The 18,691-nt window shown below is 39.0% G+C and overlaps 1 protein-coding gene across 1 annotated transcript in view; it reads right to left on the reverse strand.

The window, feature by feature from the left end:
- The window catches only part of igsf9a (immunoglobulin superfamily, member 9a), a 65,573-nt gene extending 47,057 nt beyond the window's left edge, over window positions 1-18,516 (reverse strand). Inside the window, exons 1-3 of the mRNA XM_042509698.1 lie at window positions 18,318-18,516; window positions 6,211-6,305; window positions 5,898-6,098 (exon numbers count right to left, since the gene is read on the reverse strand). Coding sequence (XP_042365632.1) covers window positions 5,898-6,098; window positions 6,211-6,271 — 262 coding nt within the window. The 5' untranslated portion in view covers window positions 6,272-6,305; window positions 18,318-18,516. The remainder of the gene's footprint in view (window positions 1-5,897; window positions 6,099-6,210; window positions 6,306-18,317) is intronic.
- Between the last annotated feature and the right edge of the window lie 175 nt (window positions 18,517-18,691).

Consider the following 18,691-nt stretch of genomic DNA (forward strand, 5'->3'; position numbering starts at 1 on the left):
ACAAAAAAAGGTCTTCCGGGGAATCATCTGGGAAGTGTCTTGTTGGGTTTGGACAGGGGTCTGTATGAGAAATTATTTAAATTCAATACCACTTTATTGGGACATTTATGTCCCTGTGAATGTGATATTCACGGGCAAACAGCCCACATCGTCTCCAAGGGATGTCGTCAGCTCTTGGCGAGCTGTGCGGAGGCATTCAGGTTTCGGTTAGAGAAAGAGGCAGATAAGGTTTCACTCCTCGGCTCGCCGCTCTATTAAGCCCCGCCGTGTGATCATGATCGAATTTAAATTGAGACTGCCGCAGTAACAAACACGAATAATCCCAGAGCAAACTGTCATGTTTGTCCATGTGGGAAAGGAAGCACATTAGCCATGTTAACAGTGTGTAAAGTGTTAGGAACACACCGTCTGCTCCTGGTGATTGTGATGGGATGTGCATGGGAAGAGCTCGCGAACCGCACATTTATACAGCTGTATTTACTTTTTATAGAGTCAGCAGCTGTATGGTTGCTGAGGGACTTTCTGTCGCGTTCACAAAGCAGACGGTAATCCTCTGATCTTTACTGCTCTATTACAACAAATACATTTAAACCATCTGAGCTCTTAACACTCTCCAGGGAGCAATCTAATGTATCTCACACGTTAGGAGCTGCACACACGGTCAAGCACAAAGCATATTGATGGATGAGGCGGCCCGCAATCAGAAAAGGTCGATTTTTATCTCTTTTATGAGATGAAGAGGGAGGAATGTATGGGCCAGAACAGTAAGAGTAAGTTTTGGCACTGAAAATAAAACATGGGCACTGACATTGACATTATTATTATTTTGCATTCTAATGTGTTTTTTCAATGACAGTTTTTTTAAATGTTTTTTTTTCTCAACTCTTATTTTCAGTATTAACTTTCTGTCACTGCTTTGACACAGAAAGGAGGCAACGAAGAAGGGCAAGGACAGCATGATTTTCATTTAATCTGCATGTTTGTGAGTGAGCGTATCTTCAGGTCTCATAGTCCTGCTTCTTAGAGCCAGTCAAGTTACACTTACAGTTTACGTCCATGTCTGTGAAAACATGAAAGCTTCACATACAGAACAAAACATGATTCATTCACAGTGACCTTCACTTTTGACTTTCAACCACCACATTTTTATCAGTTCATTCTGGAGTCAAAATGGATGTTTGTGCCAAATTAGATTTAATTCCCTCAAGGCCTCCATGAGATACTGTGTTCACAAAAATGCGATGGATGCAAGGTTATCTTGACCTTTGACCACCAAATTCTGATCGGTTAATCTTTGAGTTAAAGTGATGTTTGTGTCAAATTCGAAAAAAAATTCCAACTGGTTCTTGAGGTATAGCTTTAACAAGCCTGAGATGGACACAAGGTTAAAGTTACTTAAACCTTTGACCAACAAAATCTTAATCAGTTCATCATTGAGTGCCAAATTTGAAAACAAAAATCCTTCAAGGCACTGGAGGAGATATTGTGTTTATGTGAATTATGTGAAAAGTCACGGTGACCTTGACCTTTGACTTCCAAAATTGTATTATTTCATCATTAAGTTCAACTGGATGTTTGTGCCAAATTTGAAGAAATTCCCTCATGACGTATTTGAGAAATCACTTTCACATGAACGGGATAGACAGAGAAACGGATGTTTGGATGGACAGACGGACAACACTAAAACATAATGAGGACTATCGCCTGTGCAGAAGCATACAAATATATATATATTTTTAATCTAAAAACTTTGATGTTGTTTTTTTATATTTCTGCAGATTTTTTTCAGTTCCAATGTTTTCTTTTTCAATGCCAAACTTTTGCTTCAGTGCATGGCAGTTATAAAAGGAGCCCCAGCAGAGTAAGTCACTTAGATAACCTGGATCACAACAGCAGTGGGACTCAAAACCAAACTGTTGTGACATCCGAGAACATTCGCGGCCTGAGGAGATGAAATCCACACCACTGGATACACCTCTAAAGCGTTAGTTTCCCATGCTGCACCTGTTACTCCCACACCAGCCAGCACCTGTGAGAAAGCCCAAGCTCGGCATCAGACTGGACAAAGCATCTTTTTCAAACCTTTGTATCCGCTAAGAACAGCAGCTTTCTGTTTGTCACCGGAGAGGCATGTGATTAGCATGCCTGTCCTTTTAAAAAGAAGGTGCTTTCCAGTGCAGCATGCTTTATGGCTGAGTGAAGTGTGCAAGAGGTGTATTCACGGGCCAAAAGGGAAGGCAAATTTTTAGGGTTTTTACTACCAGTATATCGCCCTGCCTCTTTTGAAACGAACATCCAGGGTAATGAAGTGTGACATCAGTGTACGTTGAAGGATCGTCTTCACAGTCAGCGACAAAAGGGCTACTGTCTTTTATGAGCCCGGGCTGGAATTAAAGGCTGCCCTGCTCCCACTTACGATAATTCATCAGCCAAGGTTCACCCTGACTTTATTGCTATGTAAATGTCTGTATCATATTTCCTGCTCAGGTTGAGCGAGGGAGTGGCTCTCGGCTCAGATGAGAAAGGCCTTGGCTCAGCTGAACGCAGGCTCTGATACTTTGACAACACAAACCTTAATGTAGTGATTACTGTTCTTTACTGTGTGTCAGTGCAACCAATGAATCTGGGACACCAAAGATCTTCTGAGATTGCACATAATAATATAATATAGTGACCTTAAAGACAGTGTTGGCAATAACTTGCTTTGCCCAGGAGCCACTTCTGCAAAAACTTCTGACAGGGGGGCGCGGGGAGCCAGTTAATAAACATTAATCATATTTATCAGATAAAAAGTCCTGTCTCCTAGAAATTGCTTCTATTGACTTATGTATTGTGTTGTTTTATGTGGTGAAATGTTTATATTTAAGTATTGTCCTGTTTTTAGGCAGTGTAGGCTACTTGCTGTTCTGGGTATTCTTTGTTTACCTGCCCAGGGACAACAGATGCAAATTAGCTGCTTGCTAACATTAGTGCAATTACATTTAATTGTGCTCTGTCACTGTAAAAATATACAATAATATAAATTATATTTTTTTAAAAATCTCTATATCTCTTTATACAACTAATTTAAAACACCAAATATGCTCTTCAGGGAAACGGGATAAAAATAAAAAGAAGATGAGTAAGAACATTTGGGGCTTACTTTGGACATGAGTTGCAGCAGTGTACTGCACTCAAGGTATACAATTACTGTGCACGTATGCTAATCTACAGTAGTGAAAAATATGCAACCCAAGGAAGATGCTCACCTTTATTTAACTATTTATTTGCAAAAGGGAGAGTTTTAACATTTACGTCTATTGATGAATTGTTTCAAGTTCAATTATAATAAAGCTTTGTTCAGCCAAAAAATACCCCTTCTGTTATAATTCCTTTGAAGGTAATTAAGGTAATAACAATAATAATAATAATAATAATAATAGTGTAAAAGTGTATACCATGATATCATGAAACCATGATTTTTTTTCATACTGTGAAAATTTCATATAATTGTTGCAACCCTAGTATGGACCTATGATAGGGATCTGGGTCTGCACTTCTTTTTTCTTTCTTTTTTTAAATGTTTTTTTATGCACACAGTACAAAAGAACTCCCAGTGCAATTTTTGTTTCTGTTTATTTGTTTTTGTGGGCTAGATTTGCCTCACAGGCAGTAAGTTGAGTATCACCTATACTCTTGTTATTGTCAAAAGCCAAATATGCAGTTGATTGAACAGCTGTTGTTTTTTTATTTAGTCAAAGCCTGAGCTCTTTTGTTGTTCAAAAACTGTTGAAAACATATTAATGAACCACACTGGGAAACTGGGTGGCATATTGAAAATGTGCATTGTGGTCACTAAGCAATTTGAGGTGGCAACCACCTTGTTAGCATAATGACCAAAATTCATCCCCCTTGTTAACCCTCCGTCATCTCCATCCCACGGTTCTGGACCCAGCGATATCTGGCCATTAGACAGCCTTTTCTGATGGGGAACTGGAGCCGTTATCTCAAGCCACCAGACTCCATTGATGAAAACAGTAATTTTACACTGGAGTTGCTGGTCTACCACTGCATCGATCGGTTAGTGAGTAGGGTAAAGCAGAGAAAATATTCCATATGTAGCTGACACTAATACTGATACTGATTCCAGGCCGTCCATCCACCGTGGTGCATTGGTTAGCTTCTGTGTCAGCAGATTTGGTTAATTAAAGGCCAATCTACCATGTTTAACTTTATATCTTTAAATGTTACAGTTACGACTCGGTGTAGTCAGAGGTAGTAATGGAAAAAAGGTAAGAGATCCCTGTAGACAGTGGGACATTGGGTGGTAAAAGGTTGTCTGGTTTAGAAAAAAATATCAGAAAGACAAATGCTCGCCCCTAAGGCAGTCAGTTTGCAATGATATGAGACTGAAAAATATTCACATTTGAGTTAGTTAACTCCTCCCGTCTTTATTTTCCTTAAGTAGCTTAAAAGTTGGGAAAGCCGACCACTCATTCCAAATATTTTAAACTCTATCAGATGGAAGTATTCTAGATGTCCTTTGCATCATTTAATTATCATTTTCCTGAAATGCATCTTGACATATTTGGTGTGTTTGGAAACTTTGGGATCTCCACTAGAACTTAAAATCAAGCGCTGTGAGTTTGAGAATTATTTAGCTGCACAGCATGAATTTGTAAAGACTGATGCAACGTTGGGTAAGTAGGGTTTAAAAGGGTAAATCACTAATAGTTTCATTGTTATATAAAATTGTTGATGTCTACTATCTACTGATATTCAACATGCTGAAAATGAATGACAGGCGGTAGTTAGCTGTGTGCTTCCCGCTTCCACCTGAATGTTGAAATGGAAGAATTTTTTTCACCCTTTGAAGTGGCATCATCATGCCTGCTGGGGCAGTTTATTTCAACAACTACATTTTATTCAAAACCCTACATGGCGCTCCAACAAATTCAAATAGCCTTTGGAAAGGTCAATAGGTTGAGTTTCTCTTCAGGCAGCTCCACGGAAAATAAAAATGACTCTGACAAAAAGAAGATGTGAGCCACCCAGACATGCTTCCCTTTTGTCCACACTAGTCCCATTGTTTGTGACTTTAAAGGATAACAGGAGCTACACAAAGGTATTCCTGGTCCACTGAGGCTCTTTTTCCCCACAGACTGTCTTTGTTCTTGGAGCTGTGGGCAGAAAGTGCACAATAGATGGTGATGCAATGTGAGAGTCTTAGCTGCTTATAAAAGTAGCTCCCACTGAGGCTGGCTGGAAAGGCCGTTGAGGCGTGGTACTGAATATTCTCGGAGATACAGATACTGAATACATTCTTTCAGTGGATGAAACTGGGACCGAAGCATGTCATAACCACCCTCATCTTAGTTATATTCAACCTTCCTCATTTCTGTTCACAATTGATTGTGTTTAAGTTTCTTTTGTCTGTTTTTTGCTTCACTCAAAGTTTTGCTTCACAATACAACCTAAGAGCAAAAACATATTAAAACTAACATTTTCACAACTAGAACCTGCAATGAGACTTGCATCAAAATTTCCAATGATTATTTCCTGAAATTGCATATTTGGTGACATTAAGGTCTGTTATTTTGATTATTGTAGCAATAAAGTTTTACTTTCTCCAACATCAAATTGGATTTTGGATTGGATGTGTTATACTCCTACACCAAAATTAGAGCATAACGGTGAGTTTTTAAAATGCAAGAAAATCATCTGAACTTAAATTATAAGTTTTTTGTGTCCACAGCTGTTTTTTTAATGTGTGTCATGTTCAGCATCACAAATCTATGTTTAATATAAAAATATTATGAATTTTATTATGAGCCCAATTGAAAACTTTTTGAAAAGTTACAAAAGCCACACTAAGAGTAGGAATGCATGTAACATGTATTGTAAAACTAGATGCTTACCTTCATAGTTTGGATGGAGGCGAGGCGCGTAGGATCCAAATTTAATCAGGACGGGGATGTCTTGTCCTTGTCGAACCCACTCCACCACATGCAGGGACACTGAGGACGCAGCAGGTGGCTCTGATGGAGGAAAACTACACTCCAGCTCCACCACGCCTCCAACCTTCCCACGCACCTCCGGCCTCGCACCTTCGATGGTTGCTATTTAGTTTGTCACCAGCAAAACAACAAGTGATGGCGTGCACATATCATGGAAAAGTTTAGTGCAAACACAGTGAGATGCAAAAAATCTTTATCATCAAGAGATACTTACAAAACAGGGAAGAAAGTGCCAACACAGTGAAAGTCTGCAAATATGATCTCGCTGACCCCATATCTGTCACTCACACAACCTGCAGCATGTTCAATCTGTTGGCAAAAGAGACACAATTGTCACAATCACATTACTTCCTTGGCCGCATGTAAGGAGACAGCCATCTGTGACAGATTTCCAAACTAAAAGGGCTACAGCAAAGCGGCCGCTTCTGTCATAATTTTACAGACAGGAGGAGAGGAGCGCTCAGATTTTTATACAGCTTTCCAATAACTGGAATTCATCCCATATCATTACACAAATGGCCAGAGCCGCCTCTGCTGCCAGAAAACTCCCCGGCCCTATATCCTTTTCTGAAAGTAAATGTCATAAATGTCACATAAATCTCTCCAGAGTCACGTGTGGAGCGACATCTAAGTGTTTTATTTAGAGCACATCAATGAAGACATTTGGCTGGAGCAGCCAGGAGACTCAGCACTCAAGGACAGAGATAAGTTAAGCTGATGGGAGCGAAGGCTACGGCAAGGCATCAAGGAGCGCAACTTAATGTCAAGACGCTGCGACCGATTCATGCCACTCAAAACAACCCATGCTTCCATTTTATCAGTAAACCAAAATGAGGATGATAGGTCAGATTTAAGATACACACACACACACAGACGAAGAGGCATCAATCACTTTTACCGCCAAATCACATCTGATGGTACACACAGAGGCTGATGGGAGGTCTTGTATCATGTAGGCAGTTTCCAGTGGGCCACAGCTGCTGCTGGTTAAGGTCAGATTTGACAGGAAATGGGCTGATATCAGCTCGATAGCCGCACCGCAGGCCAGCTTCGCTTGCTTTTGGCCACAACAGCATCTCATTAAACTGACTTAATTACAGCACTCCCGTGTAAAGAACAAAGGTTAACATGTCTACACACTCGCAAAAGCAAACATCGAGACGTGTGCCAGATAACAGCCAGATACGGCTCTCTGCTCCGGGCCGTGCAACAACAAAACTGTGTTTTTAGCAAAAGGTGGAAAGCACTTGTACTCAAGTGCTATGCTTAAGGAAAAGCTCCACTATTATCATGTTTAATTTATCAATACACATCGATTTTGAAAATTTGAAATGGTTTAAATACAAATTTCTCCACAGAATCGATACACCTGTACCTGCAGCGCACTTTCTCTCTCTTCTCTCCAACAGTAGCAATACTTGTAAATGTGACAAAATACTTCATTGCCAGTAAATATATTATTATTTTACATATTTTTTTGTCATGTTTTCTGTTGATTTTTTCTGAAAAACTGAATAAATGAGAATGATCTGTTCTGAATATCAGTACTTAAGTAAATGTACTTGGTTATTTGCCACTTCTTCCAGTGAAAAAACTCAATGCTGATGACAATAAGTATACTTCACATTGCCAATTCTTTAATTCTTGATTGAGGTGTTGTTTCACAATGCAAGGCACTACAGATAAGAAGGCACTCCTCACAGCAGGAAGCAAATTAATTGTTGGCAGAGGTGCACCAGCTCCAGTGACAGCTCATAAAACAAGAACCAAGAAAAAAATATATATATAAATCCGTGAGGGAAAAAATAACTCACTATTAGTGAAGATCTCTCTTATTAAATTGGAAGTTATATTTTGATTGACAGCATCTGGCTGGTTCATTTCTGGCTGTAAATGTTAACGTGCATTCATTTATTGAATGCTACCTATCACAAAGTGCCATGTCAACATTAGCACATAGAGTACAATAAAACACACCTTTATTGTCCTTTTGTTGGAAACCTGTCCTTGAGAAAACTTCAGCAGGAGAAAAGACTAAAGCAACAGCATCTGAAGCAAAGGAAAGAGCTCCTGAAGCATGATTAGCATCACATATAAATATGTAGAACTGATATGCAAACTAAATGGTGTTTTATTCTTTATACTAAGAGAACTGTATTCTGTTGGTTTGAAATTGGGAATGAATTTTGGACAAAATTGTTATTTAAACTGAATTTAAAGGGACAGTTTACAACAGAATCAACAACACAACATGTGCTGTGTAGTCAGTCTAGATTGTTTGGGTGTGCGTCAATATTGGAGATATCAGCAGTAGAAATTTTCATATTCTCCTCAATATAATAGAGCTAGATGGTACTCAGCTTGTGGTTCTCAAAGCGCCAAAAAAAGAAAACACAGCCATCATACATGGGACCCTGCTCTATCCACTGAACCGCCTGGCGCCCATACTGGTGCTACTTTTGAGTGTAAAACACAGCCAAATTGCCGATGTTTTGCCAATGGCGGACGCTTAACTGTTTACCAGAAATCAATTTGTCATTTAAAACCAAATGCAGGAGAAGGCAGGCAACAGGACCTCAAAATTTAGTCAGAGGAGGCGATGAAGCGCAGGTGGAGGAAAGTGCAGAGGAGCTCAGGTGAGGGGAATTAGGTGATGAAGCAGAAGAAGAGGCAGGGAGCTGATTGGCTGGGAGAAATTGAGGAGCAGGGAGGGACTAACGAGGGGGATGCAGCGCAGGTGTGTAGATGGTAAATGAGGGAAAGGCAGAACAGGAACACAGGAGCGGAAACCACAGTAACCACTGAAACCCTTAAAGAAAACAAGAAAATATGACTGGTTTGCCTCAACATAATGAGACAATGCAGTGAAAACAAAGACAAACTAACTAATAAGACAGAATGACTAAAGGCAACCTAAATTAGTCTTATAGAGACACTTTGTCCAGTTTTCACAAAAGTCTGAGGAATCAGGGCACAGTAGACTGTGTCCCAGTTGCTCTAAAACAGTGGGCTAGTTGCCAGAGGCTGCACAGCACAGCTTGCTGTATAGGCTACTTTTTTAACCGTGTGAAAGCTGGATCAACATGTTTTCTTGTGCTGCGTTCAGACACCTTTCAGAAGCATTTTAACCTTTGAAAGCTGAACAAATTGGTTTGGTTTTTTGGAAAACATAGGGAAAATTGAATTCTTTTTTTTTTTTTAAAGATTATTTTTTTGGGCTTTAATTGATAGGACAGTGTGAGCGTGAAAGGGCTAGAGAGAGAGGGGGAGACATGCAGCAAAGGGCCGAGGCCGAACTTGAACCTGCGGCCGCTGCGGCGAGGACACAGCCTCTGCACATGGGGCGCAGAAATGTCCCACAAATTCCACAAAGTAGGCCTAAGTAAAAGGTGATAATCAAAAATTTTGCTTTTTTAAAAAACAAAAAAGGGGGGAAATGTGAATAAAACTATATTATAAAATATATACAGAAAAAAAAGATTAAAAATATATTATTTTTAAATTTAAACTTTACATTACAGAAAAAATATATGTCTAAATTTAATTTTTAGTTTTTTTTTCTTACTTTTCTTATTTGATTTATTTTCAGGTTATTTTCTTTTAATCCTTTTTTTTTTTTTTTTTTATGACAAATTTTTGAGTCATTTCTTGTTAAGTTGCTCAAGGCCTTCTGGTGCTTTTGAAAGAAATCAAGCCAATTTGCTCAAGTTTCAAAAGGTTAAAGCAGCAAAGAAGAATAGACTGCCCATTTTTATCCGAGTGTGAAACTACTTTTATTAATAACATAAGTGGTATCAGATTGGTGCAAAGGCTCACATATCAGTACAACTCTAATGTGAACATTAAGGGCGTCCTCCTTGGCGGAGCTGTAATGTTAGCTCAGTGGTGCACGCTTTCTTCTGCATGGTGTAGTTCAGTAGAAAAAAAGTAGTTCCTGCATGAAACTGCTCACAACAAGGTCTGTGGATTATCTTGAGTAACTGGATCAGAATTTCTGAAAAGAGACATTTTGTTGAGTTTTTGGGGCTTTGAGAACCACTAGCCGAGTGCAATTTAGTTCCATTATATCTCAGGTAGGTCTTCAATATGCAGGACAAAAGGTCCAAAAAGTCGACCTTAATGGATCTTTGGTCAAATGATGATGTCCTTGTCATCCTCAGTGATCTCTGCATTTCCTGCGTAGGCACAGTGAACACACCCTCGTCCCATCAGCCGCACAGACCATATCCGCTCTCCCTAACCATAAGGCTTTTATGGGCTTTTTCATTTCATGGCTGGGGCAAAGTCTGAACCAACGAAAAACAATTACGCAGCCTGTCAACAGCTGCAGCGCTCTCCCATGCTTCAGCAAACAGCACAGCATACACAGATTTTCCACAAAATCAAAGTGAAAGTCAAAAAATCCCCCAATCTGCAGCGCGTCTGCTGAATCCATCCAAACGCCAACAGACTTCCATCCCCTGCCCTTCACCCTGCGCGGCTTCATGCAAAGCAGCCCGACAGAGAGTTCATCCAGAACTTATTACATTTGAATCCGGCGTGGAGTGTTTGCTTAACCTGCGTCAGGCAGGAAAACGTAAAGCCTCGACATTATGATTATATTGTTACTCATCATTGCACAGTGGGCGAGGTAGAAAAAGCAACACACACACACACACGCATACACATGCATAAATTAAGACTGCCTGTTGCCATGACTAAGCAGCGGTGACTCTTCCCTGTTTGGCTCATAATGAACAGATGCTCAACATCTTCTTGCTCCTCATCGACTCCCTCTTGTTAACTCAGAAGAATGGAGATGATAAGAATTGAATATGCTGTAATGGCATTCATCATGTCACTGATTAAACTAATACAACCACACACTTCAGCTCTGCATTTGGCAACAGCTCCACATGAATAAAAATGTTGTTTATAGTTTTATTGCTCTGACAAGGTAAGACTTATTTGTGTGTCTAGCGAAATGGCAAGGCAATAAAGTGGAACAACAGTGGAAAAAAATCTTTTGTGGAGAAAAAGAAAGCAGGGAAAGTGTGGCAAACACAGCACGAAGAAAGATGAGAGGCAAAAGAAATCTCGTTAAGCGGCAGGACATTTTATGTCATTAAATCTGAACCAAAAACTCACGGAGCTGCAAACAAAGCAGCCTGCACAGGTGAAATGCTCAGCCATGGCAACACAGATAGTCCCTAGACCATCACATTTCCCGCAGATACATTCTTCCCTCCTCTGACATGCAGACGCACACAAACACAGTGACAGCACAGCACTCTGGAAAATGTTTAAAAGCTATAATAAATGAGCCGGTAGCTCACAAAAGAAAGCGGCCTGTCTCACGCAGATTTATCAGCTGACAGAAATAGAAATGTCAGTGACAGGCATGCTGTTGAAATTCTGTGTTGTTGCCATTTTAATCTACACAAGGAGAGAAATGGGGACCAGCTGATTAATCGCGACCGAGGCACAGTAACAGATTTATCAACAGTTCTGCCTCCTCTTTCCCCACCACACTTGAAAGCAGAAGATAAAGGGACTCCTCCACATTTATTCTCAGATCACATACCATTTCTTTGACATGAGAATTGCCGAGGTCCATGTTTGTTTGTGTCCGTGCTCAAAATACATGTCATTTATAATGTCCTGGGTATTCATTCAGACAGCTGCAGGTACTGTAGCCTTCAGGGGATGTGAAACACAGGATACGTGTTTGAACTGTTTCAAGGCTGTTTGTATCTGCCAAACTGGACATTAACCTCTAAATAGAGTGAGCGTGAAGGGAAAAAAAGTCAAATTCCTAATGTGCTGAAAAAGGAAAGACAAAAAAAAAAAGAAAACTTTACAGAAAATGGGGTTTTTAGTATTAAAGGGATGAAAATGAAGCCAATGTGAAAGTGCCAAAAACTGCAGTTCCTCTAATGGCCACTTACGGCTGGCTCCAAAAGACGTTTAATCCCCATAGACCCCCACGTCAAAATGCCCAATTTTACAGCAGAAATAACCATGTTAACAGCCTGGTACATAAAACAGATTTGTTTGAATCTCTATAGCTAATTTGAACATTAATGATAACTGTACAGGGTGAATTTTCTATAACTAAACAGTTTAAATTTCATTTGGCTTTAATTTATGTATCAAGGGCATGTCTATAGAGTCTATAGCCACTTTTACACTGCCTGATCACGGAGGGTATATCGCGCCGTTATACCACCTCGCCATCTCGCCCTCTCGTATAAAAGATATAATGGTGGGGCAGAGGTGGCTCACCTTTAAACTGGCACGGGAGGTAGTAAGAGCACTGAAACAGTGTCTGTGTAAATGGGACAGCTAACCGGACGGGACCATGGATGGGACGGGTGTCGGATGTCTGCACGTTGTGAAAACAATGAGATTCGGGAACTCTTTACCCTCTGAGCAGAGGATGAGATCAGCCGCCATATAACAGGGGAGATAGATTATATAGTTATTGTAATGTTTGCCATGGTTATTCTTCAGAAACCCCTGCAGACGCGTGTTTTATACGCCACACTAGAGGCCAAAACTGTTACATGTCCTGCCGTCGCACCCCTTTTGTCTAAAATCACCCACTGGAGCAGCATAATGCCGCCGTTGTTTGTTTCTGTGTAAACATTCAAAGGCGTAATAGAGACTCTATGCCAAACAGAGGATTCAAAACAAGAGTCCACAAGCCAATGAGTGTTGTCACATACAGACCAAACACTTAAATGTGTGTGTACATGGCTGAATATGACATGTAGTGTTAAAGTGCTTTGAGTGGTTGAAAGACTAGAGATGCACTATAGAAAAGCAAATACATGTGCAATTGTAAATAAAACTTTCACCTTCACCAGTGAAGACAGCCTGCATTAAAATTCTTCTGTCAAAAGCTTACGGCAACATTTTCACAACGTGAATATCCTGCTATGACCTTCGCTTCCCTCATCTCAAATCAATGGGGTTTTTTTAATGCCTTTGTGGTTAAATGTCCGAAAAAAGGTTTGTCATTAACACAAGCTAAGATTTTTAGGTTTTGTTCTAACACATAACAAGTCAGTAAATACTCGCAAACTTTGAAGCGTTTATGTTTCCTAAAAACGGCAGACGCTAATAAGACAAGAGAACATTAGCAAGCTGAACCACGCCAAACACTGCTAACTTTAGATTTTTACCTCTGGCAAATACATTTAGGCTTCAAAATATTTTAAGTAAAGTATTGTCCATTTGTTACACCGCCAATTACTGGCCTGGCATGTGTACTACACATTTTCAGCTGTTTTTGCGGCTCCGTGAACACGAGGATCGTTCTCACAATGAATTATCTTAAGAACACAGATCTTTTTTTAAAAAACGCAGACCATTTTTAGTAGGGCCATTCTCATTTAAATATGGCCTTTGCCTGATCTAGGTTAAAAGACACTAACAAGCTTTCAAAGGAAATTCAGTCATCAGAAAGACGTGTGACTGACTTAATATTTACTTCTGAAGACTTTCCATTCACAGCTGTCTATATCCAACATATTCAACATTTTCAACTTGTACCACACACAGTTCCTTTTTGCCGATCTTATTTCATCAAGATTTTGAGACAGCTTTCCTTGACATAGCAAACGAGCTCTGTTAGCTTTTGTCTGCCCCCTGTAAGTGTACATTTTATTTTTTTCATAGCTTGCAAGTGATTTAAGGACCCCATTTTCAAATTGTAACACCAGCTTCCCGTCACAATAGGAACTCTCGGCATTGCTTGGTTTGATGTGCACTTAAGAGAAAATAGGGCAGACTGAAAGGGGGAGAGAAAAAAGGGAAAAAAATAAAGAGGTTTCCACTGTATGGGTATTGCATCTCTATGCTCAGAGTACAAACATTAGGTATCTTTTCAATGAATCAGAGAGCGGGCATTCAAATCCAGATGAAAGGCAGGTTTTTTGTTGATTTAATCTATGAAATATACTTCAGTCGTATGCAGAAAAGAAAGGACGTCAGGGGTTAAAAGCTTAGATGATGCAAAGTCAGTGTTTTGAAAATCACAAATACTTGGAAGTCACAGCTATAAAGTCCAATGTCAAGACAAGTTCCAAGTCCTAAACTTTGTGTTTGAAGTCTTAAACAAGTCACTATATAACTTCACCAAATTTAAGGCAACGGCTATTTGTTTATCATTTTCCATTAAATTATGAATAATACTTCTGTGCAATTATCTGTAATTTCTGAGCCGAATGTTTTAACCGTCTGTTATTTGTTGACAGCAGCAGAGTCTTTACATCTCAGTCTTATAATCTGAGTTATCATCTGCTGTCTGTCTGCTGCTCTTCACAGCCAAACGCACCTTTTTCCCAAAGCTGGTGCTGTGTGATAGGCTGCTGTCAGACTCATTCAGAGCACATCTGTTGTCAGGGAAATGGAGAGCATTTACAACATCTTTTTAAAAAAAAAAAAAAGCCTGGTGCTGAAGAGGATATAAAATCAAACTCAAAACACCAAGTGATGTTGACTCTACTCCACACTTCTGGTTAAAAGTTAATATATCCAAGACACAAGACAATCTTGACTGTAAAAAACCCAAAACTTACCTCCCTGGCGGTGTGTAGTGTAAAGCACTTTAACCCTTTAAAACATGAGCAAATTTGTGTTATTTCTCTTTTTTTCTTTCAAAAAGATGGGAAGAATACAGTCAACACATGACCCAAAAACATATATAATTACGTGAAAATTATCAACCCTTTTTTAATTTTCAAATCATTTTCAGGTTAATTTCTTCATCAGCTTTGTCTAATTTCTTGGTATTTGTGGGACATTTCTTGCCAAGTTGGTCATTCCATTTTTCCCATCTTTCTGAAAGAAATCAAACCAATTTGCTCAGGTTTTAAAATCTTAAATAACATGTTAAAGACATCTGAAGGCAGCACAAGACTTCGCCGCATTTAATTATTTACATAAAACACCTTGAAAACCTATTTACTCAATCAGCTAATCCTTTTCAGCCAGAGCTACAAACACTTTTGTTATTTCACAAGAAAAAAAGTTTTCAGTTTAACTTTTTTCAGGTATTAGTTTGGCTGGTTTTTAAGTGGGTGGGGCTGAGTTGGGAATGCACTAATCAGGATTTAGCAACATTTGAATCAGAGCCTGATGACAGTTGGTCTGCTGAAACCGCACCCACAGTCGTAACAAAGCAGCTTTAAGTTCAGATGAAACAGTGTGTTGAATGTAGCTTAGGTATCGTGTGACAGATTATCGAGTGAAATAAGATAGGCAGGCGGGATATAACGCTGGGAGGGATTTTATTTGATCATTGAAAAGAGGGTGTTAGTCATAACAGTGAGGCCCCAACGGTTAGTAAAGGGATAAAAGTATCTATTAGGGAGAGAGACAGTATGCTTAACATTAAAAGCAGTTCACTGTTAAACACCTTGTGCATAATCTGGATTTCTCAAACTCCTCAAAAAGAAGAATAAATTAGGGCGTCTGGGACTGACACCAGTCTCCTGGTTGAAAGTCCTGTGTTTTTTTGACCATCTACCCATCCTAAAGAGGCATCTATGATATTTTTACATCATGCAGACTTTATCGCTTTTATGCTACAGAACATTACCTCCTCCTCTGCTGCTGTAGTAATTACTACAGCCAGTGGAGGATGCCGCCTTACAATAAAGTATTGGTTGTAATACATTTTTTGTGAAAGAGGGCTGTGCTATATATGACATGGGATGTGATTAAAAGGGGTTAAAAAGGTTTTAAGATTTCATCTTGGCTTTAATCCAGTTAAACACTAGCATCTTAATAAAAAAAAAAAAAAAAGGTTGTTTTTTTTAACATTGATTTTTGCTAATTAGTTGTGACTATCAGAATTATAAATAAACTCTAGGAGCTAAGTTTTAAGGTACTTTGATGGACAATGCCAGCTGGTTTTACATTAGAGCGCCATTCATTATTTTCCCAACATTTTCACAGATGTTGGTTTACTCATTTGCCATTAAAGTTAAGCAGAGCCTTTTTAGACATGGGTAATTCATCATAATAACCATAATTTCTCCTATAACCCTTGACAAAGTTAAATTACTGTCTAGTGAAGAAATTCAAAATGAATCTCCATCATAAACTATATTTAAAATCACACTACAACAGGCCACTGAGTCATTAATGCACTGAGATACAGCATGCAAAAACACTGGTGATGGGCTTGATAGCGCTTTGCAGGTAATAATTTGCATCTACTTCAGTCTGCTTTTAGCATCACTTTTGAAGTGTTTACTGCATCCACATAATTCAGGTGGTGTCAAGCAAGTCGTTCCCTCTCACAATAAAGTCCTCTCACCTCCTTGATGATGTAAACTTTATGGAAAATGTTATATTGTAGCACACTGCGCCCATCTGGCACCTTAGCAGACTCAATCAAACCCGGAATAGAATTTGAAATGATTAAATGAACCTTGTCTGGAGGAAGTTACGAGAATATTTCTCCCATAAACTATAAAATAAAGAAAGAATCCTGTCTCAATACAAAGTCAACAGCATGAAGAGTTTTTTCATTCTGTCTCCAGCGCTACAGGTTGTAGATGTATCAGTGTAAGACATAATATCCATCCCCTTATACAATGTGCAGAATAGGATAAAGAAACACCTTATCAGCTCGAACTCTGCTCCTCTTTGAACCATTAAAAGTTTTCATAGGAATGTAAAATTCTGTCACATAATACACTTTTTTATGATTATAATGAAATGTCAAGAACCTGGGTGAATACTGGTTAAGTGGGATAGTTGAGCTTCATCATTTATATTATACTTCCATTACTAAAAATCAACACAGTTCAACATTAGCAGAGTATTTGATTAAAAAACAGAAAATCTGTGATTATGACAAAACATATTCAATAACCTTGCAGTGTATTAAAAGTAATATGACATTGTGTCCCGGGGTAAAGAATGTTAAGATTATTAAAAAATGAAAAATCATGAATAGCTTGTAATTCTTAGCTGATGTATTTTGTTATGGGATGTAATGGTGAATCCTAATTTAAAAAAACCCATCAAGTTCAAAGAGGGAAAACCATAAAATTAAGGAATTAAGCTCCCTTTTTATGTGCACATAAATAAAGCTAGCTAACTCGATATTTTTACAAGGATTTACTTAACATCTATCCAGTAATGAACAATTCATACATTGCCTGAAACAACAAACAAAGCCTGCCAAAAAAAGAAAACAGATAAAACAAAAAAAGATAGAGGGTAAATCTTAGACTGCCGGGGAATATTTGGACTGGATCATGTAACTTTTTTTTGTTTCATGGGACATGTGGCGAGGAAAATGTCCTCATGCAAGTGCCGCGCAGAAGACGTTTCCCCCTTAACGTTAAGTTATGTAACTAACATAAAAATACGCAGGTTAGATTTAAGCAATAAAAATGATTGTGGTTGGGTTTAGCAGAACAAACATAGTTGGGCATCTTTAGGTTTAGGCTGTAATTATAGTAAATTTTGTAAATATGTTGCACTTGGTGTTTGCCTGTCTCTATAGACTACACTTTTTTTTATTCTGCTGATGTCACTTGTTACCTGCTTTGCCTTGAAGAAGGTCTCTCACTGAAAGCTTGCACAGTGAGTATGATTTTTGTATGGACTTGAAAATGTTTTCAGGTTATTAATTAAGGCTTGAGATTATACGACTTTTTTTAAACATCCCTGTAATAATGAGAATGTAACCCAAACTGTACGAGCATTATGGGAACTTAAGGAAAAAATGCCCATGATAACATTACATTGTACCACTCTCAGAACATTTTTAGAACCAAAAAATTGCTGTTTAGCTATTTAAACTAAAAGTCAATACATTTGGATCATAATTTAAAATAAGGCAGAAGCTGAATTATCAGAAAGTGTCCCACTTTACCAAGATTCACCCCTAGTTTGTTATCCGTTTGTTATTGAAGGCCTTAATATGATATAAAATATTTTGGAGCAACATTTCCAGACATTCTCCTTCTTAACCCCATTTTACCAAGTTTTCACGGTTCAAAAATCATTTAAAGAAAGGTAGTCACACACTATAACTCCATTAAAACAATCAACGCCACAGGAAGGAACAACAGCACAGACCTGAGCTGGTGTTTGGAGGCTTGAACTGCTGCAAACTTCCTGCCAATTTCTCAAAGTGTAATGAAAATCCCCCGTAAAAACTTCATTACTCACGTCTAAATGCATGACACTGTTCAGAGGATTGAGAGCAAGTTTCGCCCTCGCCAGTGTGAGCTCAAAGCATTAATTTCTCATCGTTTTTAAAGCTGCTGGAAGTCAGAAACACTTTCGGAATCATTAACTGCGGTTTTTTACCTGTAGCTCGGTTTGTGGAGGCCGCTGTGATATTTCCCTTTAAAAACACATCCTTCGTTTGCTCCTTTCAGTCCAACTTTTGGCTCGGTTTGCTCGGTGCAGGCTTACTAAAAGCGGGCCTTTTGTTGCAAACGAGCTGAAATTTGAGCGTTAAGGAAAAAAAAAAACGCCGGCAACAGGTGTTACTTTCACGTACAGGTGACAGTGAGGCATCGACTCACTTTGCTGCTGAGCTCACGAGAGCCCAACCTCCCCCTCCCCCCTCCTCTGCTGCTGTTTCCTTGTTGAGTTCAAAAGACCCAAACCACATTAAAATGAAGTTGCAACCACAGCCCCTTTAAGCCCTTTAATGTGTGAGCCAGTGCAGATTTAAT

This window comes from Plectropomus leopardus, chromosome 20, assembly GCF_008729295.1.
Source record: "Plectropomus leopardus isolate mb chromosome 20, YSFRI_Pleo_2.0, whole genome shotgun sequence".
NCBI classification, from domain to species: Eukaryota; Metazoa; Chordata; class Actinopteri; order Perciformes; family Serranidae; genus Plectropomus; species Plectropomus leopardus.